At 29.8% G+C, this 27517-nt stretch overlaps 8 protein-coding genes across 12 annotated transcripts; 6 read left to right on the plus strand and 2 right to left on the minus strand.

Moving 5' to 3' along the window:
• Positions 1-1394: 1394 nt before the first annotated feature.
• Positions 1395-7178, minus strand: LOC118442478 (uncharacterized). The gene is made up of 6 exons (XM_035868140.2): positions 6143-7178; positions 4914-5168; positions 4635-4827; positions 4282-4495; positions 4072-4214; positions 1395-3980 (listed from the first exon to the last, which is right to left on the minus strand). Exons 1-6 carry the CDS (start codon positions 6697-6699, stop codon positions 1395-1397), a joined length of 3948 nt encoding a protein of 1315 aa, XP_035724033.1. The 5' UTR covers positions 6700-7178.
• Positions 7179-7561: 383 nt separating this feature from the next.
• On the plus strand, positions 7562-11734 carry LOC118442480 (presequence protease, mitochondrial). Its single transcript, XM_035868143.2, has 2 exons — positions 7562-7778; positions 8115-11734. The coding sequence occupies exon 2, from the start codon at positions 8141-8143 to the stop codon at positions 11240-11242; it is 3102 nt and encodes a 1033-aa protein (XP_035724036.1). The 5' UTR covers positions 7562-7778; positions 8115-8140; the 3' UTR covers positions 11243-11734.
• Positions 11735-11911: 177 nt separating this feature from the next.
• Positions 11912-14172, plus strand: LOC118442485 (methyltransferase-like protein 25B). The gene is made up of 5 exons (XM_035868158.2): positions 11912-12483; positions 12582-12800; positions 12885-13464; positions 13563-13697; positions 13774-14172. The coding sequence occupies exons 1-5, from the start codon at positions 12274-12276 to the stop codon at positions 14037-14039; spliced, it is 1410 nt and encodes a 469-aa protein (XP_035724051.2). The 5' UTR covers positions 11912-12273; the 3' UTR covers positions 14040-14172.
• Positions 14094-16057, minus strand: MED8 (mediator complex subunit 8). Its single transcript, XM_085663973.1, has 6 exons — positions 15896-16057; positions 15456-15631; positions 15141-15386; positions 14504-14674; positions 14300-14417; positions 14094-14224 (listed from the first exon to the last, which is right to left on the minus strand). The coding sequence occupies exons 2-6, from the start codon at positions 15618-15620 to the stop codon at positions 14145-14147; spliced, it is 780 nt and encodes a 259-aa protein (XP_085520099.1). The 5' UTR covers positions 15621-15631; positions 15896-16057; the 3' UTR covers positions 14094-14144.
• Positions 16058-16363: 306 nt separating this feature from the next.
• LOC118442507 (odorant receptor 13a-like) lies at positions 16364-19274 on the plus strand. Of its 4 annotated transcripts, XM_085663970.1 has the most exons (9): positions 16364-16691; positions 16812-16931; positions 17082-17199; positions 17267-17519; positions 17604-17726; positions 18280-18370; positions 18451-18587; positions 18687-18819; positions 18897-19274. In XM_085663970.1, exons 1-9 carry the CDS (start codon positions 16548-16550, stop codon positions 18945-18947), a joined length of 1170 nt encoding a protein of 389 aa, XP_085520096.1. In that variant the 5' UTR covers positions 16364-16547; the 3' UTR covers positions 18948-19274. The 4 variants fall into 4 exon arrangements, with proteins under 4 accessions (XP_085520096.1, XP_085520095.1, XP_085520097.1 ...); XM_085663969.1 differs by having other exon boundaries at positions 18687-19274; XM_085663971.1 differs by lacking the exon at positions 16812-16931 and having other exon boundaries at positions 18687-19274.
• Positions 19275-19332: 58 nt separating this feature from the next.
• Phb2 (prohibitin 2) lies at positions 19333-21294 on the plus strand. The gene is made up of 6 exons (XM_035868164.2): positions 19333-19593; positions 19710-19972; positions 20065-20382; positions 20474-20551; positions 20642-20738; positions 20993-21294. The coding sequence occupies exons 1-6, from the start codon at positions 19464-19466 to the stop codon at positions 21181-21183; spliced, it is 1077 nt and encodes a 358-aa protein (XP_035724057.1). The 5' UTR covers positions 19333-19463; the 3' UTR covers positions 21184-21294.
• Positions 21295-21539: 245 nt separating this feature from the next.
• On the plus strand, positions 21540-24652 carry AspRS (aspartyl-tRNA synthetase). Its single transcript, XM_035868155.2, has 12 exons — positions 21540-21698; positions 21919-21953; positions 22103-22187; positions 22279-22462; positions 22536-22638; positions 22715-23036; positions 23144-23315; positions 23453-23600; positions 23665-23854; positions 23934-24014; positions 24103-24214; positions 24308-24652. The coding sequence occupies exons 2-12, from the start codon at positions 21919-21921 to the stop codon at positions 24469-24471; spliced, it is 1596 nt and encodes a 531-aa protein (XP_035724048.1). The 5' UTR covers positions 21540-21698; the 3' UTR covers positions 24472-24652.
• Positions 24653-25064: 412 nt separating this feature from the next.
• Positions 25065-27487, plus strand: Hmgcl (hydroxymethylglutaryl-CoA lyase). Of its 2 annotated transcripts, none has more exons than XM_035868166.2 (2): positions 25065-25848; positions 26175-27487. In XM_035868166.2, the coding sequence occupies exon 2, from the start codon at positions 26180-26182 to the stop codon at positions 27179-27181; it is 1002 nt and encodes a 333-aa protein (XP_035724059.2). In that variant the 5' UTR covers positions 25065-25848; positions 26175-26179; the 3' UTR covers positions 27182-27487. The 2 variants fall into 2 exon arrangements, with proteins under 2 accessions (XP_035724059.2, XP_035724060.2); XM_035868167.2 differs by having other exon boundaries at positions 25840-25967.
• The last annotated feature ends 30 nt before the right edge of the window (positions 27488-27517 follow it).

Raw genomic sequence — 27517 nt, forward strand, 5'->3', positions numbered from 1 at the left:
CATAATCCAATATGTATTCTCGTGAAATCATTTTAAAATTTGTTGATTACTAAACAAGAAAAAGAAGAGAAAGAAGATCTACTGTAGCAATAGCTTGTGTAGTTTTAATTGATATAAAATGTGATATAATACCAAAGTATGCAAGGGGCTCTAAAACACTGTATTTTCTATAGGATTTAAACACCATCTGATAGTTTGAATTTGATAAGTAATAAAAAGATCAACTAAGACTGTATACTTTATTACAAAATGTAGTTACTAATCAATTATAGGATTACAAAGTACGTTCTATTATATACTGGGCTCAATACCGCACAATACCAATGCCTAACAGTTGATTGCTAATATTTCATAGAGTGGTTAAATAACAGAGTCACATTAACATGTTCTTAAATGACTTAGAAACAAGCGCTTCAAAACGACGAATATTAAAGTATTTGTATAAAATCAACTTTTTTCTTTCTCATATCTAAGATGATATAAGATAGCAATACTCTCAGCTGAGCAATTTCATTGTTATTCTTTTAACATCATTATAATTTTAATTTTGCATCAAAAGATTCTAAAATCTTAATATATTATCTTAATGTTTTGACAGTCGGCAGTCAGAAAAACACTATCAAAAGTTTAGAATTCGTGTCACAGTGCCTTCGTATTTATTAATTATATAGCAATTAGAGCGTAATTAGATAGTAATTCAAATAATGGAAGTTTAAAAAGTATGGCAGTTATGAGCTTTGTTATTCCATAAAAATTAGAAGAACATCCTAAGTTCCCATAATCGGCTGAAAATTCGTAATGTCGAATATTACAAAAACGGACTACTACTACTAAACTGGTTCGATCATCTAATTTGAACTTTATTTTATTTTATTTATTTTTTTTTTTTTTTATATCAATGAGTAAATTCATTAATTTTTATTTTATTTAATTAAACTATGACAAAAAGTGATCATAAATTTATAAATATTAGAGTTATTCAATTACAATAATTATAATATATTGCAATCATTAATAATATTTATAGCAGAGAAGATATATAGAGATTTATAGAGAGAAAATTGGGCTGATGCAAAGATAAAAGTGTAATTAAAATTGATTATAAAATAGTAGCCTAAAAATAAGTATAGTTAAAAATTTCAATGTAGTATTTCCATTGCTAAAAGTTTAACATAAATACATTGACATCTGTGACACTGTGAATGAACTTAAATTCATTAATTCTTCCTTGTGATGATAATATGTACTTTGCAGAATAATATATTTACTTATTATTATACAAAGTACTATATATTATATAATTGATGAAAAACATGCGACTACATAAAAAAATATTTAATAAATTTCTATAAAGAATGCAATATCTGAGTTACCTCTGTCAAAATAGACCTTTCTCAACGATTAGGCTCTGTCACTTCATTGAATAAGGGAGTCAATGGATCAACATCTTGCAATCCATCAAAATTGCTAAGAGGATCCAGATCATCGGCTTCTCCATCGGGCTCTCCTAGGAAGCTGGTCTCGAGTAAATCTGCGACATTCCTACAGCCGTTATCCGATGTGGCGATACTAGTTGTATCTCCGTGTAAATTCAAAGAATTAAGTGTAGGACTGGAGAGCATTGGTTCGTTTGACTCTTGATAAACTTCCTGAGACTGTACTGTATGCAGAGGTGTTGAAGGATATGATCTTGAACCATTACTGTCTTCTGCGTAAGATGGTGTATATGTTGATACTGGTGCAGGAAGAGGTGTGTTTGGATAAGAACGAGATTGTATGATCTTTTGCAATGCCCCACTCACTGAACTATCAAGAACATTCGAAGGATCCAGCATATCTTCTTCTGACAAATTTATATTTGAATTTGGTAAAGTATCTAAAACTATCCCATTATTATCTATCAAATCTTCTTCTCCAGATTGTTCCGGAAGAATCTGTAAACTTTGCGATCCCTCTTCGCTCAGGATATTAAGAATATTTGTTATATTTTCAGATGTAATCTCTTTATCATTCATCAAAAATTGTTGATCATCCGATATAAAGTTTGGATCGACGTCGTTTAATAAATATGAAGTCCCTTCTGATTGACCTATAGAACCAAAGTCATTGAATTCACTAGGTACAGGAGTAGGAGCTATTGAACTGCTTGTAGATGGATTAAAACTATGACTTTGAAAACTTGAGAGACACTGTTGTGTTGAAATAGGAGACATTAATGCAGGATTTACCATACGATGTAAAGGAACAGATTGCGATCTACAAAAAAGCTGTTCAGTAGTAAATTGTTTATTGCCAAGCAATAATTCACTGATCTCCTGATCTGTTGGTTGTGGTCTTTGATACACATTCTTAATTTCTTGTAAATTTTCCTGGCTTGGATAATTAATAAGCAGTTGCTTTTGCGGTGCCAAATCTGATGCTAAAAATGGAGGGCATTGTGATCCTTGATTTTCTTGCTTCGACGTTATAGCGATGTGCGTTCCATTGCCACCAACCTGTACTTCGGATGACTTTGTACAAGTAAGAGGTGATTGCGGCATCGACACCTGTCGCACTAATTCAGGACCACTGGTGGGTACTACAAACGTATCGTTTTTTCCAGTATATGGCATGCTGCATGATATGGAACGCGACAAAGACTTTTGACTCGCTCGAGATCTAAAGCTGCCACCTTGTAGATTACTCCGTGACCGAGGCACTGGCGTATTTCGTGGTGAAACGAAAGGACTCGCGTTTGCTGAATTAGATTTGGAAGCACGACCATTGATAGGTGAATGTGGACCAGGTGATATTGGGGTGAAATTAAATATCCTACGACGCGTATTTGGGCTTTGAGGTACGGTATTCGTAACAACATTGGAATCTTGTACATGTTCAACGACATTAGTTTCAAAACTAACTCTGCGTCTCGTATTAGTTTGATTCGAATGATTTAACAATGTTGGAAGTATCAAATTATGCGTTTGAGTAACCTCCTGTTTTTCACTAACTGTATTCTGCCTGACGATAGTAGCGGATACTATGTCAATCGGTGGATGCTCGGTACCAGCTTTTAGATTTTGTTCTAATATTAATCTCAACTGAGACACTTTATCGGATCTTGATATTTGTTCCGTGTCTCCAGTAATGGCATTTGCCTCTACATCTGAACTAGATGAACTATTCTGTTGAAAATACTGCAACAATTCCTCTTCTTGTTCTTGAGAATTATTACCCCCGTTTAAATAATCATCCAAAGCATCCGCATCAAGAGAACAAAGCTTATCATTCTTACTTATGAGGTTTGAATTTTCTTGCAACAATCGTAGTTGATCCTTGGTTAAAAGAGTCGATGTTTCAGTTCCATTTCCATTAGAATCAAAACTACTTGGGCAACCATTTATTTTGATGGAATTTTTGGAACATGTTGGCAATTCAATATCACAGTTTTTGGCAGGCTGATTACTAACAGCCTCTGTGGCTTTACACTTGGTAGGCTTCAGGTTACTAGCTAATATCACTGATATTTTCCCCGCACGTTGTACAGATGAGAGCCTAGGTAACAACATACTGGAATGCTCTACATTTTCATGTACCTGCTGTTCTGCAAGTTTTGTTTGCTTCTCAGGACTGGATTCCGATGGTTGATTTGGTACATTAAGATTGGCACGCTTTCTGGAATTTTTAGGTTTAACGTCTCGCTTTGAATTCACGCAATTGGTCGTTACTACTCTAGTGCTGCTATTATTCTGAACATCTTCGATCGATTGTACCACTATATTATCACAGTTGGATTCCGGAGAAACGTTGTTGCAGGGTTGACTGCTAGCTTTAAGAACCTTTTTTTGCCGAACTGTCACAGTGGCAGGTAAATTGTGTTTGTTTAACACATATTGTCCAGCTGGCGTATTTGTACCCTGAGGCGACTGATTGGTCTTAACTTTCTTACTTCCTTTATTTACTCCTGCTTTATTATCAATAATCTTTTCTTTATTCTGATTCTGAAATATTTATACTTGTACATACTTATACTTGTTTAGATTTATATTCTATTGTATGAAATTTCTAATATCAGATATTTTAACACTATACCTGTGTAACATTGTCAATGTGCCTATGCTTTTGATCTTTTATATGCTCTCGTTGTTGTAGCTTACGTTGTAATTGTATCTGTGCTTCTCTTAATTTCCCTGGTTTTCCAGATATTGATGTAACTGACAAACCAGTCGTTGGCTCTATCGACAAATATTTATTGATTTTAGTAGCATCACAACACGTCACATTATATTTTATTTGATATACCTTCGTTGGATGAAGTATCAGGTTCCCTGGAAGCGCATAAAATGCACACGGCAGCTAGAGATCGCGTATCGACACAAAGATTATCCACAAGATGACGTGCTAAGGCACTCAAAGTTGGAAATTTAAAACCTAACACACTTTCTGCCCATTCCCTAATCAATGTAGAAGCAGCGCCTAACATTTCTTCGGTAATATTTTCTTCTGTACCATCCTCCTAAAAATATCAAATAATCGATATTATTGTTACTATGTTATATTACTTATCAATATATGAAAGATTCTGTTTACAATTATACACATATTATGAAAGATACAAAGAAAAATATCAAAAAAATTTATTAGATGTGCCTCACAGTTTGACTTCCAGATATGTTAGGCAGCGTTGGAGCTTCCAATTTAACTCTCTTGCGCATTCCTGCATAGCAATAACGAGAATTGCCTCTTGTGCCTAGTCTTCGAGGACGTACCCGTGGATAGACTTGTTTCATAACTTTTCCAAAATCTGCAGTTGACAGTGGTTTCATAGAATTCCTTATACAATACATGCTGTAAATAGATATTATATAAATATAAAAATTTATTGAAAACCAATACTTATCATTGCGAATATGATCTATTTATTTTAAACATACTTATACTCTTCATAGACCTCTTGTTTCGGTAAGGAAACTTCAGGATCCTCTTCCAAATGTGTTTTGATCCACATAATAGTCTGATGAATTTCATAACGATTTCCTAATGGATTTAATGGCTGCCTCAATGGATCAACAGTTCCTCCAGTATTGTTCAACGACAATGGAAGCTTCAGGTACAGCAACAATTTTTCCTCTATTTTAAGTTGCTCAACTTGGGAAAATATTTCCTGAACTCGTGATTTTGATTCTTCACTGTTTCAAACATACAAGACGTCATTATATATCATGTCTTTAAACAAAGAATCTATACATTATTAATAAACAAATTAAATTCGCTTGTAAAACAACTAAATTATTAAGAATTTTAAATATATTATTAGATGACATTTTAATCCTCAATAAATCTTTCGGGATAAAAATCGATGAGAAAGGGATTTATTTAAATTAACAAATTGTAAGTAAAGATTGACATGGAAAGTACATGCGAATTAATCATCAAGAAATTGTGCTGAACGCGAAATGTGCAAATTCTTTTATGAATATGCTAATTATTCCCTTTTTTCGTTAAAACAGGAGCGCCAAAAATACAATTCGAAAGAACTCGAAGTTAACTTCAGAAGTAATCACGATATCGATTACTCGATCGAATTCGAAAATATTTCAAATGACTATTGTAATAAAGTATTAAAAGAAAACATCGTCAATAAAATGCAAATATGTGTTGAGTAACAATTCGATACATTCGCGAATTATTTCCGAGCGAAGAATTCATCATAAATAAAAGATATAGTTTCGTACAAATATACAACTGTGGCAAAACGTACAATGTAAGAAAAAAATACAATCTGAGACCAGTAATATCAGTAGATTTGGCTATATCGTATATCTATAAAGCAATCTTATAAATCTTATAATTGTCGATTAGCACGAAGCGACTTGGGTTGCGTCGATTCACTTCCCATATATACTTCAATTAATTACGAATGCTTATAAAAGACAATTCTGTATTCCGATCAGGAAACAAAACCTTCGACTTAGTGAATTCTGAATTAATCGAAAGAAAAAAAAAAAATAAAAAAAAATAAAAAAAAAAATAAAAAAAAAAGAAAGAAAGAAAGAAAGAAAAAAAGAAAAAAAAAGAAAGAATAAAACAGGTGTGCGAAAAGAAAAAAATGTTGTGATTAAAGGGAATAAATGAGAATGAAATGAAGGTCGAGAGTTTAAACCTGACGCTGTCCTCGATCATCAGACGAATCTTGTCGTTCTTGCCGGTGGAGCCGTGATTCGCCAGGGTCGTGAACTTGGCCGCGATGATGTCCTGAAGTAGGTCACCTTCGTGGAAGCCGTTGGAGAGCCTACCGGCAATGGGAGCGGGGGTGGCCGGCGGTCTCTTGTTGTCGTTGATACCGGCTTTCGTGATTCCAACGTTTCCTCCAGCACCGCTGCCACCACCGTTGCCACCACTACCGCCTCCACTGACGTTGCTGGCACCGGCACCGTCGCCGTTCTCGAGACAAATGTCACTTTGTTCTTTCTTGATGCGCGTGCCGTCGAAAGCGTACTCGTCGACGGAGACGTTGTTCCGCGTAGACGATGGTGGTAGTGGTGATGGCGATGGCGGTATCGCAGGTGGAGGTGGTAGCGGTGGTGGTGGCGGTGGTGGTGGTAATGTTGCCGCCGCCGCTGCTGCTGCTGCTGCTGCTGCCGATGCCGATGCCGATGCCGATGATGATGGTGGTGGTGGTGGTTTGGGCTTGGACTGATCATGATTATCAGTACTCATCGTACCCTAACCGCGACGGTACCGGATTATGTAGCACGTACGAATCTATAACCTCCCGCCGATAGAGAGGGCCCTACCATTTTGTCAGAGTCAGCTGGACTTCTACTACTACTACTACTACTACTATTATTACTACTTGTTAGCATCGCACTCTCCGGTATACGTCCTGCGTGGGCGCCATTCGAGAGCCTCCACTCGCGCGTACCGACAATTCGCCGAAGCGCTTGCAATATGATCGAGTGCGCTTCACCGTCATAACTACAACGCGCGACACTTTAACGCCGATCGTCCCGGCATAAATCGGTCACGGTTGATAGCACTCATCCGCGGCCCATGTCGGACCTCAAACACGGTGTGACGACAATCGGTTGACGGTCTCGCTCTCTGTATTGGCCACGGAAGTCAGACCGATAGCACTTTGCGCGTTCTTTCGATCGTCATAGAACTTGCGTCTTTCACTCGACGCGGTACACGTACGCATTCGAGAGAAGAAAGAAATTTCTTAGCGCCTCCGCGACACGGCGCCCTGACATTTTAACATCTCCGGCATGCAATTGGTCCGCTCGAACATAACGTTGTCATTATTTTTCGACAAACGATTTCAAGAGTAGCCAATGGCCTTTCTTTCTCTCCAACGTCTTTTCTTAACTTTTCTTTTTTTCATGTTTCAATATATTTATTAATAAAGATGCAACTCGCTAATTCGAATTAAAGATAAAGTTCGATTTATTTTGTATCGTTATAAATAAAACTGGAATATTAAATCTAGAGATTTGTCCACGGTATGATATCTATAGGTTATTACGATTGTCGTCGTAATGGCGCAACTAGTCAGCAAATTACAAATTTATTCTTGTAAAATAACACTCTAATGATTATTATTTCAATGTTCGATTAAAATCGTCTGCAAAATCGGTAAAATTTTTGATCGACCGCTTATTTTCAATTTGACTTATACGTGAAAAGATAAAAAGACGAGAATATTTGAACGTTTAGAATTGCTCATAAAATTGTTTTATTTAGGACGACAAGAAAACGCGAAAGAGTAAATCTGTATTTACGAAATCTTATTAATCGAGGTAAAATTTTTTATTACGTGTCGTTAATGATCATTTTATTGCATCAGGATTTGTACAATTTGTACAAATTGTATTTGTTTAGATTTATTTCAATAAATGCTCTTTATAAAACTGCGAAATATATTATAGGAATCTTGTAAGATACATTTCTGTTTAATTCATAACAATTAAAGTGGAATACTTGTGAATTTTATTACTTATAAGTTTTAGATCAATGATTATGTATTTTTATTTTGATTAACAATATAAATATGGTCAATTGTACAAATCTGTGAATATAAAATTAATATTATCTTTCATTAATATAATTAATTTATATATCATTGGTTTTTTCAGTAGTAACATTTGCATCATCAACTAAAATGTTAAGAATATTTAAATTTTCACGTCAAACTTATTCACAACATCAGAGCTTCTTGCAGCGCTTAAAACGTCCTTATTCTGCAAATGTAAAATATGAAACAATAAATTATAATAGAGATGTAATACATTATCCATCTGATAAATTCAAAAAAGGAACTGTTCTGCATGGTTTTATAATAGATGAAGTTGCAAGAATAGATGAAATGTATCTTACTGCAGTAAGGCTTACACATTTATCTACCGGAGCAGAATATGTACATTTAGCCAGAGATGACAGTAACAATGTATTTTCTATTGGATTTCGCACGACACCTATGGATTCTACTGGTCTACCACATATATTAGAACATACAACTCTATGTGGCAGCGAAAGATACCCTTGTAGAGATCCATTTTTTAAAATGCTCAGAAGATCCTTAGCTACTTTTATGAATGCCATGACTGGTCCAGATTATACTATATATCCATTTTCAACACAAAATTTAAAAGACTTCAGGAATTTACAATCAGTGTACTTAGATTCTGTCTTTAAGCCTAATCTTAGAGAATTGGATTTTCGACAAGAAGGATGGAGATTAGAACATGCTGATGTAAATGACAAAAATAGTCCTATTATTTTTAAAGGTGTAGTTTTTAATGAAATGAAAGGAGTTTTCAATGAAAATCAAGCTATATTGGCCGAACGATTATTAAATTCAATCCTACCAAGTCACACATATGCAATCATTTCTGGAGGAGATCCTCTTGTTATTCCTAATTTGAAATATTCTGATCTTTTAAATTTTCATGCAACTTATTACCATCCTTCTAATGCACGATTTTATTCATATGGCAATTTTCCACTTGAAGAGCATTTGAAGTTCATCAATGATCGCTATCTTTTCTTATCAGATAGGATCGATACGTCTGGATCAAAAGTTCCTTCAGAAAAGCGATGGGATAAACCTAAATATGAGCATATTTCCTGTAGACCAGATCCCATGATTGCAGATCCAAATAGGCAAGGTTCTATTGTAATAGGACATTTATGTAATGATATAACTGATGTGCAGAAAACATTTGAAATATATGTATTGTCGCAATTATTATTGAAAGGTCCTAATTCGGCATTTTACAAAAGCTTAGTAGAATCAAATATAAGTACCGGCTTTGGTCCTATAACTGGATATGATGCACAGTGTAAAGATACTATGTTTATTGTAAGTCTACAAGGAGTGAAGCTTGAAGATTTTTCTAAAGTAGAACAAATTTTTGACGAAACTTTGCAGAAAGTCATTAAAGAAGGTTTTCAAAAAGATCATATAGAGGCTATTCTACATGGTATCGAATTAAGTATGAAACATCAAACTTCAAACTTTGGATTACATCTGTTGTTTAACGTAACACCACTATGGAATCATAATGGTGATATTATTCAATCACTGAGAATCAATGAAGCAGTTAAACAGTTCATAAATAAAATGGAAAAGAATCCTCAATATTTACAAAATTTAGTACAGAATTATTTAATAGACAACAATCATAGATTAACATTAACAATGTCACCTGATGAGAGATATGATGCTGAAAAAACTGACGCAGAACGAGAATTGTTAACAAAAAAATTAAATGAACTATCTAAAGAAGAATTAGATAATGTTTATAAGGAAGGATTGATGCTACTAGCTGAACAGGAAAAAAAAGATGATGCAGAAGTTCTTCCTACTTTAAGAGTACAAGACTTGAAAGAAGATGTGGAACGATATCAATTAACAAATTTAAATATCTCTGGTGTTCCATTGCAAGTGAGTGTACAACCAACTAATGGAATTTCTTATTATCGTGGAATTCTTAATACGCAGAAATTACCACAGGAATTAAAAAATCTATTACCACTTTTCAATAATATTATTGCCAAAATGGGTACAAGAAATTATGATTATAGAACTTTCGATCAAATGATACAGTTAAAAACTGGTGGCTTAAATTTTATGAATCATGTTGCTGAACATAAAAGTAATGTAATGGAATATGAAGAAGGTGTTATGATAGAATCTTATTGTTTAGACAGAAACATGAATGATATGTGGAAATTATGGTCAGAATTATTTAATAATGTAACATTAGATGATCTTCAAAGATTTGACACATTAGTTAAAATGAATGCAGCGCATTTAGTGAATGGAATTGCTGATCAAGGACATATGTATGCAATGAGTACTGCTAACAGTTTGGTTTCTTCAGTTGCTAAACTTAAAGAAAATTTATCTGGATTACAGTATGTAGGAAGAATGAAGAGTATAGCACAACTTCAAGATTTAACTCCAATATTGCATCAAATGAAGGAAATTGCTAGACATGTTTTAAATAAAGAACATTTAAGATCTGTTATTAATTTATCAAGTGAACATAAAGAAAGTATATTAGAAAGCATCGGTACATTTTACGAATCATTAAAAGATAATGCAAAGGAGCCATATATCATTACATCAGCTGATGATAATAATGTTGAAGAAAGTTCAATTCATTATGTTTTGCCATACACAGTTAATTATTCTTCAAAAGCAATTTTAACAGTACCATATACAAATCCAGAATATGCCGTGTTACGTATACTCTCTAAACTTCTTACATCAATTTATTTGCATCCTGAAATTCGAGAAAAAGGTGGAGCTTATGGTGGTGGAGCTACGTTGACTTCTGCAGGAATATTTACATTCTATTCCTATCGAGATCCTAATTCTGTTCAAACATTTGATACTTTTGATAGAGCATATGAATTTCTTAAAAATTACGAATTGTCTCAAAGAGAAATAGACGAAGCAAAACTAGGAGTCTTTCAACAAGTTGATGCTCCAATATCTCCAGGCAGTCGTGGTATGCTTAAATTCACTCATAATCTTACTGATGATGAGATACAGGCACACAGAGAACAATTAAAATGTGTAACTAAAGAACACATTATGGAAGTTGCTGAAAAATATCTACAACTAGGACAAAAAAATATTAAAATTGGTCGTGCTCTTATTGGACCAAGCAATGATGCTTTATTGCATAGAAAAATGGAAAATTGGATTGTTTTTAATCAAGAGGAAGAAGTTCAAGCAGAAGTAGCTAAATAAGTTATTATAGAATAATTACTTTAATTTCGAAATTGTTATTAGTATTCTCAAAATATTTATAACATAATATATACAATGTATGTATTTACGTTCCAAACAAAAATTATTCAGAAATTGTGAAAGAAATAATTCGGAAATTCATAGGGCGACACTAAGCGGCAATCGTTAGAAATTCGAGATAAATATTTTTTCCCAGACAAATTAAAACTTAAAATAAACAGAATTCAATAATAACAAAGTATCAAATGAAAGATCAGATTATACAGAATGTTTATGAGGAGCTGAATTTTTATAACCATCGCTATAAAAATAAAAAAAATGGCACGAAAAGATTAATTGATATACTCACGCATACTATTGTATTTCTTATCATGCATAGAAAGCTCTTAATAACTATTTCACCGATAGAGCTTTCAATGATTGTCGTTGGCGTTAATGTCGTAAAATCTTGTAGATATGAAAGATTTTGTTTTGTTATATAATAAAAAGAAGGAAAAACATTTATTGTTACTATATTGTAAAATTGATAAAATAAGACGTAGTTTTGCATAGCTGCGTAATCATATAATGTTATGTATGAAAAAAAAAAAACTAAATATAATTATATTAATATTTTTCTATAAAAAGTGTTTTTTGATAAAAGAATCTTTTCTATAGATTTAGTTCTGTATTCCTGCAAAGATCAATAGCTCTTATCATATAGAAAGAAATTTTACATTTGTAATATTTATATTTGTGGAAATTATATTGAAATGATTTTGAATAGAAAACATTAGAATAAATAAAAATTGATTTTTTATCAATAAATTAAAGGTATTTATTACATGCGTCTTGTGAGACAGTTTAGACTAAAAGAAGTTTCCTAAAAGTAACATTAGAAGGCGCTTCAATCAACTCCGATTTGCTCAAGTGAAAACATTAAAGTTAGAATGATTTGAATAAAAATTTTAAATCATTCTTTGTATAATACATAAATTAATCATAATTGTGGCAGGAGATGTAAAATTATTTATTTCTCACTATTCGTAATTATGACGTTTTGTCATCAGAATAAAGAATTGCTAACTAAATATTTCCTAGATGCATTATGTTTATTCCATAAAACACAATGGATTTATAACCATCCAGTTACTGAAATATTAGTTAAAAGATCATTGGATGATATTCCTAAAGAATGGTTAGATGTATTGCAATCTTTATCAAATGAAGAACTTAACAACTTTGTTGTTAACAAAACATTGGTAAGCAAGTTTAAATAATTATCGTTATAAGAATTATTTGAAAGATTTTAGAATTTGCAACAATGGTTTAATATTCTTTTTTTTTTTATATATTATAGCCTGTATGGCCTAAAACACTTCAGAATTTCATAGAAAAATGTAAATATATTAATAAATTATCAGATATAAATCCTTCAATAATATTAGAAGTGCCACAACAATTTATAAAAGGATTAAATCCCAAAAAACAGCATGAAATAATGCACTTGGCACAATTGATACATGCACAATGTAAAACACAAAAGATAGATGTTATTGTTGATTTTGGAAGTGGTTTGGTAAGAAAACAATTTTTTATTATAAAAATAAAAGTTGATCGGATACATAACATTGAAGTAAAACTTCATAATTTATTTTTCTAGGGATATGTTTCTCAATTACTGTACTACTTATATGGATATAAAGTACTTGGATTAGATGGGAATGAAACAAATATAAATATAGCTCGCAATAGACAAATGAAAATATATCCAACATCTGTAAATCATGTTAAATTTGCATTTTGTAAATTATCATATCATTCTATAGAAACAATAGAATTCCTTGTATTCTCTGAGTTTGGAAAAATTGATAATCTTTGTTTTATTGGATTACACGCCTGTGGAGACTTAAGTGTATATGTATCTAAAATATTTTGTAATATGAAAAATGCACAATTATTGATTTTGATTTCGTGTTGTTACCATAAACTTTCTATATCCAAAAATGGAAAAGAAATGCCAAATAACACACAATATTTTGATAATTTTCCAATGTCACAATGCCTTCAGAAAGTAATTGCTAATTCAAATTTAGATACTAGTACATTTTTAAGACAACCATTTTTACGATTAGCATGTCAAGAGGCAGCTGAAAGATGGATTAGTATGTCTCAAGATTCACATGATACACATGCTTTTCACGTACTTGCTAGAGCAGTGGTTGAATTATATGTAAAAGAAAGTAAATACATGTGTATATATATATATATTTTTTTTATTTTATTCTTATTTCCTAAATTATATATATATATATAAAAAGTTTAATGAAATTAATTTTAGATAAGTTTCATTTAAAAAAACGAGTTCGAAAAGCTACAAGACGATCTCAATGTTCTAGCATTGAAAATTATGTGAAGGATACATTATTAAGATATACTTTTGAACCAATCAATGAAGTAATGCCACAAAAAGACGGTAAAATATTTTTTTTTATAATTATATGCTTTATACATTTCACATAAGTAATAAAAAAAATTTGTTTGTATTTAAGGCAAAATTAATTACCATGAAATAATCGAAAATGATATAATAGAATTATGGAAACATCATTGTCAAAGATCAAAAGAAGTAGAAATTTATACTGGTCTACAATTAATTTTACAAGCACCAGCAGAATCAATAGTCTTACAAGATCGGTTGTGTTGGTTACAAGAACAAGGCTTAAAAGCAACTATTTTTCCTGTTATGAATAAAATATTATCCCCACGATCTAATGCTATTATAGCACAAAAAATAAAAAAAAATATAATTAAATAAAACTGCAATAATAAATTAAAACTATAAATGTTATACACATGTACATATGTATACCTTTTTCAGTTATAATGTTGTCACATGTTCTAATAAAAATATTAATATCTCCTATCTTCCATACGGATGAATTTGTGATGCAGCTTTAATATTTGTTTTGATTGCACTAGGAGCTTTGTTCATTTGTCCCACTATAATAAAATAATTGAAAATTAATATAATTTTATAAAGTATTAATTAATGATATCTTAGAATAATTTAATTACTTTGTGTATTTCCAAGTGGTCCTTGTCCTCCAGACTGTTGTTGGTTTGCAGGTCTACCTACCATCATACCACTTGGTACGGGGTTAACATTTGACTGAACCATTGGAACTGAGTCGGACTGTAAGTAATTGAATAATATCTGTAGTATCTGTTTAAATAAAATGAATTAATATATTGTGATTTTAAAAAATAAAAGATTATTACTTTCAATCCTTTTCCCATTCCAACAGCAGCAACAAGTGCATGAGTATCTGCTGCACTACTGGTTTGTGCTTGTGTTGCTCTAGAACCAGCTTCACTTTCCCATTCTTCACGTGCCTTATTTGCTATATCCCAAACATGACTAATCACTTTAGTATATTGTGCTACTTGTTTCTGAAACCCATCAAAACCTACATGAAATTTAGACAGTAATGTGTCTTGTGTTCCATTTGCTAAATGAACTGTATATGACAAATACATATAATCAATTATAAATAAAAATAATTAACAGTGTTAAGAGTAAAAGATAAATGAATTATGAAATGCATCTGAATAGAATATGTGTGTTAATAAATTTTTCTACATCAAGCTTTTATCTTAATCACAGTCCAAAGCTAATGGAACTAAAAAAAAATACAAGCTATCTGATGGTAGCTTACATTATATTCCTAGTTGTGGTTTAGTTAGCACATTAACAAAGAAGTAGAATAAATTACTTTTATGTTTACTTATCTAAGAAAGTATACAAATTTCATCATGAAAATATTTTTGTTGTTATAAATATGTTTAAATTACATATGAAAAAAGTTGATATTATAAATTTCATTTTATATCTATAAAAAATATAAAATTGTCTTACATGAGAAGCTTCATGATTTAAATTTGCTGCTTTGGCTTCTAACTGCATCATTTTTTGTTCCACTTGAGGTTCTAATTTAGTTCTTAAATAATCAGGTACTGAATCATGAGCAAATGTCGGAATTCTGCCTTCAGTTAATCGAAGTAATTCTTCATCTTTCTCGGGATTTAAGCGCAATGGTAATACTGTGAGATTTCTTAGGCTTGGTGCTTTGTCATGACTAAGTATCTTGGATAAACTGGTCAACTATAAAACAATTATTTTTTATAGCGTTCAAAATTGATCTATATTCAATTAATTTTTAAGTTTACCTACATGACCAGAAATAAGTGCAAAATTATCAAGAAAATTTGGCCAATTTAAAGTTTCATACTCGTGTTCTAATTTAAATATCATTGATGCAATAGATGTCTTCAAATCATTAACTCTCGTAATAATAGCCTCTAAGGCAGCATCTAGTTGCTTTTCTTCTCGCTGCATTTTTTATATTCCTGTATAAGCAAATAAATATATCTATAAACACGAATATATATGTGAATATATACATTAGAGATAACCTGTACATGTTCGATGTTCTATATAAGACATTCTATTTATATATATATATATATATATATATATATATATTTAATAATCAATTAATAAAAAATTTTTATAAGAAAAACAATTGTATTTAATTGTGATATCAATAAAAACTAATAATATATATCGTACAATTTTGTTTTAGTTAGATTACTTTTCTGTCATCCACTTACCTGATTCAATAATATATATTATAAATATAATTTTTTCTAGAAAGAAGTAGAATTCTTTATCTAAGGAATTAAATGAATTTTTGTAATAAATATATTTTTAATCACTATTCAAAAAATATCACAACACGATTATCTACCATGTCGAATCATACTTTATTATATTCACCATAAGCGACATCAATGTCTAGTTGTAGAATTGGTTTTCGATATATCGAAGTAATCAACATAATCGAATTATATATCGATCAATTTTTCATGTTTCATTTAAAAATAAATTATTTGATTTTCCACTCCGTTCGTATTATAGATCTATTATATTACATAATATTGATCAATTTCTTCCATGATAAATTTCTATCTCGAGAAAATCAAAAACAAATTTTCCCTTGATTGAACAATATAAGACACAATAATCTGTCTTTCAAAGTCAAAGGAAAACTATCAGAAATAACAGCTAATTCTAAGCCATCGTGTAAATGTCAATACGTGTGTAAACGCACACATGAGTATACATAATTACAGATGTCTCTTATAGCTATTATCGTCACTAAGGGAATCTTAGATGAGAAGAAAATTACCGAATACATTATGTGCTATTGCACATGGAAAGGGGATTTCTCTCCCAGTGTTTATTCAATAGTAGTCGAACGTAATGGACTTCTTTGACGGTAGTCACTATAGAATCAATAAAGTTTTATTATCCTTTATCGGCCAGTGGCCTTATCAAACGATCAGTCGAAGAAATATCACTTTATCAATCTTATTTTTACTAGCCGGCACACAAATGATAGCCAAGGTATCTATTAATTATATCAATAACGCTCTTTTTCTTTTTTTTTTTTTTTATAGAAAAGATTTTAAACGTCATTTAATTTTGTTTCTTTTCTTTTTTTTTTCTGTTTTATTTTCACTATAGATGTGTGCTTTAATAACTTCGTTTCATGATATAGATGTTTTATTGGAAAACTTGGCTCCTTTCATAGTCGATTTAGGTGGTATAATTAAAATAATAAATTGTGCGCTTAAAACGGAGAAGGTATTTAAATAATATCTCGCATTATTTCACGGCTAAAGTTCATCTTACCGCATTCTTCAAATCAAATCTAGTATTTTCCTGTAGTTTATTTTATTCGTATATAATCGATTATTCTTGCGTTAATATAAATAGCAAATTATTAATTTGTAGATGAAGATACTCATCGACCGCATTCAAACAGATATTATTTCATATACTAAAGCTGGAGAAGTAAATATTCTAAAAAAATATGCTAAAGATGGAAGAAGGTTTACCATCATATACGCAGGTGAAGAAAGTATTATATAAATACTGTTAAAATTAACAGTAAATCTGACTGTTACATGATTTTCTAGGCTTTTTATACGCGGCAATGGTAATATTTATGATCACACCATTGAAGCCAGTTATTTTTAATACCTTAAACGAAACAAGCGAACGACCATTGATACATCACGTTGAATATTTCGTAGATACTCAAAGATATTATTATTTTATTATTCTTCACTCTTATGTAACCATTGTAATTTGCGTTTCTACGATCGTTGCTATTGATACAATGTTTCTGATTTTCATACAGCATGCTTGCGGATTATTTTCAACAATAGGGTAGAATTTTTGTCTGTTCAAACGAGAACACAATTTTCAGATTTTAATATATTTCAAGTATTAAATGTATCAATATTATTCCAGGTATCAACTTCATCATGTGGCAGACAATGAGACTTTCGATTTTGACATAAATCCTTCTATAAAGCATGATAAATCTTATAAATATATGGCCGAATGCGTTTATAGACACAAAAAAGCAATAGAGTTCGTAGTTTTATAAATTCTTCATTTTTAAAACTATTTTTCCTTTTATTATGTCTTGTGCGATATTAACACATTTACGCCGGTGATATAATTTGTTTTTCTCGCCATGAGACGGTTCTCTCATTCATATGTTTTTTATCCGGCGATTTGAACCACCTACCAATGATACAAATTGTCCAATGAGACAATTGTGTATGTATGATCGATGGCATAAGCCGTCCGATGGAACAATTGTGTATGTACCATCGGTTGCACAAGCCGTCTAATGGGACAATGTATATGTATCACCGATGGCACAAGCCGTCCGATGGAACAATTGTGTATGTACCATCGGTTGCACAAGCCGTCTAATGGGACAATGTATATATATCACCGATGGCACAAGCCGTCCGACGGGACAATTGTGTATGTACCATTGGTGACACAAGCTATCCAATGGGACAGTCCTAAATGTACCACCAATGATACATGCCGGTGTGAATATGTTAAACACATTAAAATTGTAATGACAAAAAATACTTTATTACTAAATGTAACGATTTACTCTATAAAGGTTTGCCGACCTTATGGAATCCTATTATTCCACATCTTTCTTTCTGCAGGCAGGACTCAATATGATTGGGATGAGTATTACAGGCCTGCAGGTATAAATTAATGATTATTTTTCTACATGTTAAACAATTAATTTACATTTTTTTTCACATAAAGATAGACATTTGTTTAGGCCGTTACATATATGGATGAAACAAGCAAGTTTCTTCAACAATTGGCATTCTCTTATGCTCAATTAGCTCATCTCTTTTTTGAAAGTATAAATGCTCAACGTCTTATGGATCATAGTGATCGTATGATTGAATATCTGTAAGTTAATATATTATAATCTATTTTTTTTTATTAAGAATTTAAATGTCAAGTGTTATAATTATATTCAATTTTATCAAAAATTTCCATCGATTACAGAATAAATGTTGAATGGTATCAAACTTCGATTAGAACGAGAAAAGTTATTAATTTTATGTTAATTAGATCACGAGTACCTTGCACATTAACTGCAGCAAATATGTTCGTCATATCTATGGAAACTTTTAGTACAGTAAGAAATAATTCATTTTTCGATAATACGATCTCAGTTATTAGATTTATAATATACATTTTCTTTTCTTTTTCAAGATTGTCCGTACATCAATGTCATACTTCACTATTTTGCGCTCAATGCAATAAATTTTTGAACATTATAAACATGTATAATATAGATTTTAAATGATTTTCGTAAAAATTTAATTAGAGTAATATATAACTAATGCGCAATATATTTGTTCTGTGTGTGTGTATGTTTATGTGTGTGTATATCAACAAATCATTTTTACAAAAGTAATACTTTCAATAATGATCTGATATTTATAGTTTTATTTTTAAATAATCATATATTTTGTTGGTTATAAATATAGATTTAGGAATATTAGAAAAAAAGAAATTATCACGAGGACTACTAGTTTTTATATATATATGTAGAAAATATTGCCTAAGCAATATATTTTTTAATTGTAAATTTATCCCATCAGATGGCGTATTTGCATCTTTTCTTATATATATATATATATTCTTGAAATATTCGATCACCATTTTGTATCTCCATCTTGAATTTGTAACCTTTTTCTTAGATCGGTGTTAATAGTAGTAATATTTAAATATCTATTAATTGAAATAAAGTAATTCAAGAACAATTATTCTTTAACAATGGCGCAAAATAAATTAAATGATTTCGCGTCACGATTTAGCAAAAGTCCTAATAATTTATCTTTAGGTTTCAAAGTTCTTGCAGCAGCCGGCGTGGCGGCTTACGGAATAGCTAAATCTATGTATACAGGTCTGATTTAATTTAAACATTATTTTCATTTGATCATCTATAAATTGATCTCTATATTTATATATTCTGCATATATATTAATAAAGTAATTAAGATATTACTTATTTCTTTTACAGTGGATGCTGGTCATAGAGCTATTATATTTTCTCGTCTTAATGGGATCCAAAAAGATATTTTTTCAGAGGGTTTACATTTTCGTGTTCCATGGTTTCACTACCCTATAATATATGACATTAGAAGTAAACCAAGAAAAATTTCATCACCTACCGGTTCAAAGGATTTACAAATGGTTAATATATCTCTTCGAGTTCTATCGCGGCCTGATGCAGCTTCATTGCCTACTATGTATCGTCAATTAGGTCTTGATTATGATGAGAAGGTAAAAAAATAAAATAAATTCTATAATATGAGTAATATTATTTTTTGTAATTAAATTAAAAATTTTGTTAATAATTGGAAATATATTTATAGGTATTACCAAGTATATGCAATGAAGTTCTTAAGTCAGTTGTTGCTAAATTTAATGCATCACAACTTATAACACAAAGGCAGCAAGTTTCAAATTTAGTACGTAAAGAATTAACTGAACGTGCCCGTGATTTTAATATTGTGTTAGATGATGTTTCTATAACAGAGCTTAGTTTTGGAAAAGAATATACTGCTGCGGTAGAAGCTAAACAAGTAGCCCAACAAGAAGCTCAAAGAGCTGCATTTGTAGTTGAAACAGCTAAACAAGAGAGGCAACAAAAAATTGTACAGGCTGAAGGAGAAGCAGAAGCTGCTAAAATGATATCCTTTTATAATCATTATTTATAATTTATATTTTCTAGATATTATATATATTTTATGTGTGATGAAATTATCCTTAACTCCAATGCACCTTGGTATAGCTTTGAGCCAAAATCCAGGGTATTTGAAGCTTCGTAAAATACGTGCGGCTCGACGAATTGCTCGCACGGTAAATGAAATATAAAATTAATTAAATATATATATAATATTTAAAAAGACAATTTTAATATATATTAATGAAATTAACAATTATTTGTAGATTGCACAATCTCAAAATCGAGTGTATCTTAGTGGAAATAGTCTCATGTTAAACATTCAAGATCCATCGTTTGATGACTCCTCAGATAAATTGAAAAGTAAGAAGTAAAGGAAACAAGTTATTTTGATTTTACTTTTTTCATTATGTTTCTAATATTGCTTATAAATATAACATACAAACATATATACATAGTTAAAAGCACGATATGTATCTTACTATTCTTTGTATAGATACACACATTACCAATAAGATTTAAGATAATTATTATCATCTTGTATCACTGTATAACTTTCTCCTTTTCATCCTATATTGCAACGCTCGCTCGCAAAGCTCGAGGTAAACTGTTTTCAGATAGTGAACAATTGAACTGGAGCAATTGGAATGACATAACACTGAATGCCGGTTTTATCATAAAATCTGGTTCCCAAGCATTAAAAATTGCAGACAAAACATCCATCAAGCATACATCAACAGATCCTGAAGATCCTATTTCTCTTTTATTGGAATCAGCAGATTATAGCGCTAAAATGATAGTTTCATAAATGTAAATTTCATATTTCAAAACATTCACAGTTTGCGTAGCGAGCTTGTAAAAAATAATTTGGTTAAACTTTCACATTGCTTGTACATTCTGTATCTTAACATTAGATTAATTTTATATATTGTTATATAATATAATTAAATATTAATTTTTAAATATAACAAAATATATTAAAATAAATGATAATATATATTAAATAAAAATTGATTAAAAAATAATAGAAAATAAATATAATAGTGTTATAAGTAACGTATATTTAATAAATAAAATAAAATAACCAGACCATTTACTAAGTAAGAAACATAATAAATAATAAAATCTAAAAAAAGTAATCGTTTAATTATCAAGCATAAATTTGCGGTATATAGTCATAACTATGGCGTTGGTTTAGTACGTGTCGTCTGCACTGAACTTGCGAAAGTATTATGGGTTGTTGATTTTTTATGATTCACAAATTCTACTACTATAAATTTATATTTTCTTTCACTTCATTCCTAATTGAATGGTTTGTTCAAGGTTTGTATATTGTTAATGTTAGCGAACAAATTAATTTTTTAATTTTTTATCTTTCAAAAGTACTTTGTGCATGAACTAACCTTTAAAAAAAAAATCTAAGCTGATAAGATATATAAATAGATGAATTTTTCAACGTTAATTGCGATAATAGCTATGACTTTAAATATCATTAGGACTTAATTATTACACATTTAATAAATTTTTTAATCGCTATCTGTAGATGGGTGAAGAAAAACCAATGGAACCGACAGCTGGGTATGTTCACATTTCTTATTGTTGCATCATTATTTTAAACTTTAATTTATAATATTATATTTAATACTAAGATGTTTAAATAAAAAATATGTTTAAAATTATTTGTAAAAATAATATTTCTAACATCTCATTTATTATTTGTTATAAAGAGAAGGATTATCTAAGAAAGCTCTTAAGAAACAACAAAAAGAAGCAGAAAAAGCTGCAAAAAAAGCAGAACGTAAAGCTCAAGTAGTACGTATAAAGTTTACATTTATTATTTACTACATTTACTAGTTTGTAATGATTTTATATTTTATAAATTAATAAATGCATTAAAAATTAGCAAATGCAACAAGATGTAATAGATGAAGATGATATATCATTTGGCAAATATGGAGAGTTTTCTATGATACAAAGTAAAGAAACATATAAGGAAAGAAATTTTGTTCATGTGAAAGAATTAAATAAAAGATTAGAAAATCAAACTATATGGTTAAGAGGACGCTTACATACAAGTAGAGCAAAAGGTATATATTTTCCTATTAAATAATTATTATTCTAATATAATGATAGTATGTAATATTTTATACAACTGTTTAGGCAAACAATGTTTCATAGTACTAAGACAGCAGTCTTATACGGTACAAGGGTTAGCTGCAGTGAATGAACAAGTTAGCAAGCAAATGATCAAATTTATATCAAAGTAAGTTTGAATAAAGACTATTAAACTAATTCTATAATGACACTAAATTCCATAATGACACATATTTGTTCCATAGTATAACAAAGGAATCTATAATAGACATTGAAGCAATTATAAAAACAGTCCCTGCTATTATTGAATCCTGTACACAAAAGGATGTAGAAGTACATATTCAAAGAATTTTTGTAGTAAGTGCTGCAAAACCGCAATTACCGCTCCAAATTGAAGATGCAGCTAGAGCCGTTAATGAATCAGATGATACAGGATTGAACATAAAAGTTAATCAAGATACCAGATTAGACAATAGAATATTAGATTTGCGTACTCCTGCTAATCAAGCTATATTTAGAATAGAAGCTGGAGTGTGCAAACTTTTTCGAGATATTTTAACAGCTAAGGTAATTTCTTTGTAAATATATCTACTTATATAGGTAAATGTATTCGTGTACTCGTATGTAATCATATACATAATAGATTTAAATTTAACTACTACAATGTCTTATAGGGCTTTGTTGAAATACATACACCAAAGATTATTTCTGCAGCAAGTGAAGGTGGTGCAAATGTATTTACTGTATCCTATTTTAAAGGAAATGCATATTTGGCTCAATCTCCACAACTTTACAAACAAATGGCTATAGCAGCAGATTTTGATAAAGTTTATACCATTGGAGCAGGTAGATTATAATGATAAGAGTTAAATATACAAATTATTTTTTAAATATAAAGTAACTTAAAATTCTGGATTATATTTCTATTATTAAATTATTAATGATAAGATAACAAATAACATTTATATAAATTATATTAATAGTTTTTAGAGCTGAGGATTCCAATACTCATAGACATTTGACAGAATTTGTTGGTCTTGATTTAGAAATGGCATTTAAATACCATTACCATGAAGTTATTAATACTATCGGTCAAATGTTTACTGAATTATTCAGAGGCCTGCGTGACAAGTTAGTTTTAAATTTTAAAACAATAAAAATACATTCGAAATAATTAACAAAAATTAATTTTTAGTTATGCCGATGAAATAGCAGCTGTCAATCAACAGTATGCAGTAGAACCTTTTAAATTCTTAGATCCACCCCTGAAGTTAGAATTTCCACAAGCAATTGAACTATTATCTGAAGCGGGTGTAACTTTAGGAGAAGAAGATGATTTATCAACACCAGATGAAAAACTATTGGGGAAACTTGTAAAAGCTAAAGTAAATTTTGTTTTATCATCTTTGTTTTAACATCTTTCAATATTTTTATCACTATTATAAAAAGTATGTTTTTTTTCAGTATGATACCGATTTTTATATTTTGGATAAATATCCTTTAGCAATAAGGCCTTTCTATACTATGCCTGACCCCCATAATCCTGTAAGTGTGATCATTTAAAATTTATTTGTTTATAACATTTCTTACAATTTGATCAAAATAATTATTTAATTATATTTGTATATAATAGAAAACATCAAATTCTTATGACATGTTTATGCGTGGTGAAGAAATCATATCAGGTGCACAACGTATTCATGACCCAGACTTTTTAACAGAACGTGCCAAATATCATGGTATTGGTAAGTTACTTTACATTTATACTTATTCATTTATTTATTTATAATTTATAATATATTCTATATAATTATTACATATCTTTGTTTGTACTTTAGATATTGAGAAGATTAGATCATATATCGATGCATTTAGATATGGCTGTCCTCCTCATGCCGGTGGTGGTATTGGCTTGGAACGTGTGGTGATGTTATATCTTGGTTTAGATAATATTCGAAAAGTTTCTATGTTTCCACGTGATCCTAAACGTCTTACACCATAGATATTTACACATACTACATTTACTAAATATATATAGCATTAATATTGCTTTATATGTTGACATTTCTAAAGTGTTTACAAAATAAAAGAAATAGAAACAAAATTATATTTACAAGTAATTCCCAGGTCTTACCATTCGGAGATGGCCGTTTCTGAAGACACGAATTTTTAATACGCATAAATTTTTACTTACTCTTATATCAGATGTTTTATTGATAAATAAAAACTCTGATTTTATATATATATATAAAATTTTATTTTAATTACCACTTAAATGTAAACAACAGTACATTCGCTTAAACATTACAAAGATTGTAACGCGTGAGAAACTTAAAATAATCTTAATTTAAAATTTTAATAATTTATAATTTTTATCATTGTTCTAATAAAAAATGAACAAGAGGACATTTGTGATGGATAGTCTTTGGATCGAATGAATCAAAATTGTACATGATTTCCTTATAATTAAAATACTCGTTTGTAAAAAGGAACATCGAAGGGTTTGCTTTATATTTTTAAATAACTATTAATTAAATATTTGAATTGATAAAAGAAAGTCTCAATAGAGTTATTGCTTTTGAAAGAGAAAAGTCGAGTAGAGTATTTACTAAAAAACAAAGAGACTTGTAGAGTTATATTCCATAGTTCTATATAATAAGTTAATGAATTTTTAGGTCAGAATTTTCAGCAATTAATGTATTAATTCTAATTTCTCCTACGCTGCGAAAAGGTATCTCTTAAAAAAATAATAATCAATTTCTATAAAAAAAAAAAAAAAAAAAAAGGTTTATACTTTTTATATACGTTAGGATTGTATTAGAGTTTTTTCCATATCTTAAGAATTTAGAATTAAATTTTGTTATTATAGTTTTTGAGTGATAATCGTTTAGGTTAAGGTACGAAGCAAAGAAAAGGCTATATACCGAAAAGGTCCTCACAAACTGGAACTTAAGAGGATAGCTATTACGTTATTTTCGAAAATTCGACATAACTTTTCAAGAATGGCTTTTAGTCATATTTTAATTTTACCATGTTATCACTCAAAATATTCTTATGGTGATGCGTGTAGAAGTATAGATTTGAAAAACTGAAACGACGTAACATTTCATGGAAATGAACTTGTGTTTTAATTTTTATTTAAATAAGATATAATATATAATTTTATTTAATAATTATGTTACAATCACAAAGAAAAACATAAGTATAAAAGTCTGAAAAATGGATGTTCAAAAAATCTATTAATACTGTTATTTTAATCCGTACTAACCTATACCATCCTAATTGTTAGGTTATGTATGAAAATCTTATCAGATTCTCAGAACATTTACATAATGTTGTAAACACGTTATCCTCATTTAAAAGATTATATTTATATATGGTAAATTTTACCAGTATATGTGAAACTTTTTTCTATTAAAAATATATGTTCTATTTAGACACAAAACTCTGTTTATCTATATTTCAATATATTATATTTTTAAACTCTCAATATCTTTTGTAAGTTTTTATTAATTTCAAGTAATAATAATTAGCATGATCAATATTAAAGCACAATAAGTTTGATACAGGCATATTATCTTTACAGATTTTATCAATTTTTTACATCTGTATCAATTAATTTTATAATAATATACCAAATTTATACTAATAACTTTTCATTTATTCATTATTAACTTTTATCAGTTTTTAATAATCTCTTTACAGGTAAAATGATCAAATTAAATTTACGAGTTTCTATAGAATATTTAAAGAAATTAAAAATTCATTATAAAGATAATATTAGAGTCAATAATATCAGACAATACACAGATTTTGTGAAAGTGGTTGAAGTAGGACCAAGAGACGGATTACAAAATGAACCCAAAATTGTACCTACTAATACCAAAATTCAATTAATAAATAAACTATCTGAAACAGGTTTGCAAAGTATTGAAACCACAAGTTTTGTATCGCCAAAGTGGATTCCACAAATGGCAGATAATGTTATTCTTTTCACACAAATAAAAAGAAAGGCAGGTATATCATATCCAGTGCTGGTACCAAATTTGAAAGGACTAGACAGTGCATTAAAAGTAGGTGTTAAGGAAATTGCAATTTTTGGAGCTGCATCAGAGACATTTTCAAAAAAAAATATAAATTGTTCAATAAATGAAAGTATAAAAAATTTTACAGCTGTTATAAAACGAGCAAATGAACAGAATATAAAGGTGAGAGGTTATATTTCTTGCATTGCTGGATGTCCTTATGAAGGAGAGATTAAGCCAAAAGTTGTAGTTGACTTGGCTTTATTAATGTTGAATCTTGGATGTTATGAAATATCTCTAGGGGATACAATTGGTGTAGGATCGCCTAAAAAGATTAAGACACTTCTGAAAGAATTACAGCAAGTATCGTCATACGATATGTCTAAATTTGCTTTACATTGTCATGATACTTATGGTCAAGCATTAGCAAATATATATGCGAGTCTTGAACATGGCATTAGAGTATTTGATTCTTCCATTGCTGGACTTGGAGGATGTCCATATGCAGCTGGTGCCTCAGGTAATGTTGCAACTGAGGATTTACTGTACCTTCTACATGGACAAGGCTTAGAAACTGGAGTAAATTTTAATGAAATAGTAGAAATAGGTAATTATATTAGTAAGGAACTAGATAGGAAGAATCAATCTAAAGCTGGACTTGCTATTCTTGCCCAAAGAAGTCATTAATCTTTATAGACATTTATGTATAAATATTATGTTTATACTAATTTTAGGAGAATCTGATTATATATACATTGTAAAAATAATGTTATATTTGTTTGTAAATTTACATTTTTATAAATATCACATTATTGTAAATAAAATATATTTTTATTTTTATAATAAATTATAACATTTTTTATTATACTATAGTTAACTTCATTTATATCGTGCAAAAATTGAAACTACTATTTGCAAGTAATCTCATATTGCCAGAAGTAAATATATGTAAGTGAATAATAATATATTATAAGCGAAGACAAAAAATATAGACAAATAATACATTTTAAAAGAATTTGCAAA

This window comes from Vespa mandarinia, chromosome 24, assembly GCF_050613455.1.
Source record: "Vespa mandarinia isolate Hongniang chromosome 24, ASM5061345v1, whole genome shotgun sequence".
Taxonomy (NCBI): Eukaryota; Metazoa; Arthropoda; class Insecta; order Hymenoptera; family Vespidae; genus Vespa; species Vespa mandarinia.

Coding starts and splice junctions, on each gene's coding strand:
- LOC118442478 (XM_035868140.2), bottom strand. CDS start 6,699: ATGAGTACTGATAATCATGATCAGTCCAAGCCCAAACCACCACCACCA. Junction 5,169..6,142: donor ATGATCGAGGACAGCGTCAG/GTTTAAACTCTC, acceptor TGTTTGAAACAG/TGAAGAATCAAAATCACGAG. Junction 4,215..4,281: donor TGATACTTCATCCAACGAAG/GTATATCAAATA, acceptor ATTTGTCGATAG/AGCCAACGACTGGTTTGTCA.
- LOC118442507 (XM_085663969.1), top strand. CDS start 16,548: ATGGACTTCTTTGACGGTAGTCACTATAGAATCAATAAAGTTTTATTA. Junction 16,932..17,081: donor GTGCGCTTAAAACGGAGAAG/GTATTTAAATAA, acceptor ATTAATTTGTAG/ATGAAGATACTCATCGACCG. Junction 17,727..18,279: donor AGACACAAAAAAGCAATAGA/GTTCGTAGTTTT, acceptor TACTCTATAAAG/GTTTGCCGACCTTATGGAAT.
- LOC118442485 (XM_035868158.2), top strand. CDS start 12,274: ATGACGTTTTGTCATCAGAATAAAGAATTGCTAACTAAATATTTCCTA. Junction 12,484..12,581: donor TTGTTGTTAACAAAACATTG/GTAAGCAAGTTT, acceptor TATATATTATAG/CCTGTATGGCCTAAAACACT. Junction 13,698..13,773: donor AGTAATGCCACAAAAAGACG/GTAAAATATTTT, acceptor TTTGTATTTAAG/GCAAAATTAATTACCATGAA.
- Phb2 (XM_035868164.2), top strand. CDS start 19,464: ATGGCGCAAAATAAATTAAATGATTTCGCGTCACGATTTAGCAAAAGT. Junction 19,594..19,709: donor AGCTAAATCTATGTATACAG/GTCTGATTTAAT, acceptor TTTCTTTTACAG/TGGATGCTGGTCATAGAGCT. Junction 20,383..20,473: donor AAGCAGAAGCTGCTAAAATG/ATATCCTTTTAT, acceptor ACTCCAATGCAC/CTTGGTATAGCTTTGAGCCA.
- LOC118442480 (XM_035868143.2), top strand. CDS start 8,141: ATGTTAAGAATATTTAAATTTTCACGTCAAACTTATTCACAACATCAG.
- AspRS (XM_035868155.2), top strand. CDS start 21,919: ATGGGTGAAGAAAAACCAATGGAACCGACAGCTGG. Junction 22,639..22,714: donor ATGATCAAATTTATATCAAA/GTAAGTTTGAAT, acceptor TTTGTTCCATAG/TATAACAAAGGAATCTATAA. Junction 24,015..24,102: donor TGCCTGACCCCCATAATCCT/GTAAGTGTGATC, acceptor TGTATATAATAG/AAAACATCAAATTCTTATGA.
- MED8 (XM_085663973.1), bottom strand. CDS start 15,620: ATGCAGCGAGAAGAAAAGCAACTAGATGCTGCCTTAGAGGCTATTATT. Junction 14,675..15,140: donor TAAATCATGAAGCTTCTCAT/GTAAGACAATTT, acceptor GATGGGTTTCAG/AAACAAGTAGCACAATATAC. Junction 14,225..14,299: donor ACCACTTGGAAATACACAAA/GTAATTAAATTA, acceptor ATTTTATTATAG/TGGGACAAATGAACAAAGCT.
- Hmgcl (XM_035868166.2), top strand. CDS start 26,180: ATGATCAAATTAAATTTACGAGTTTCTATAGAATATTTAAAGAAATTA.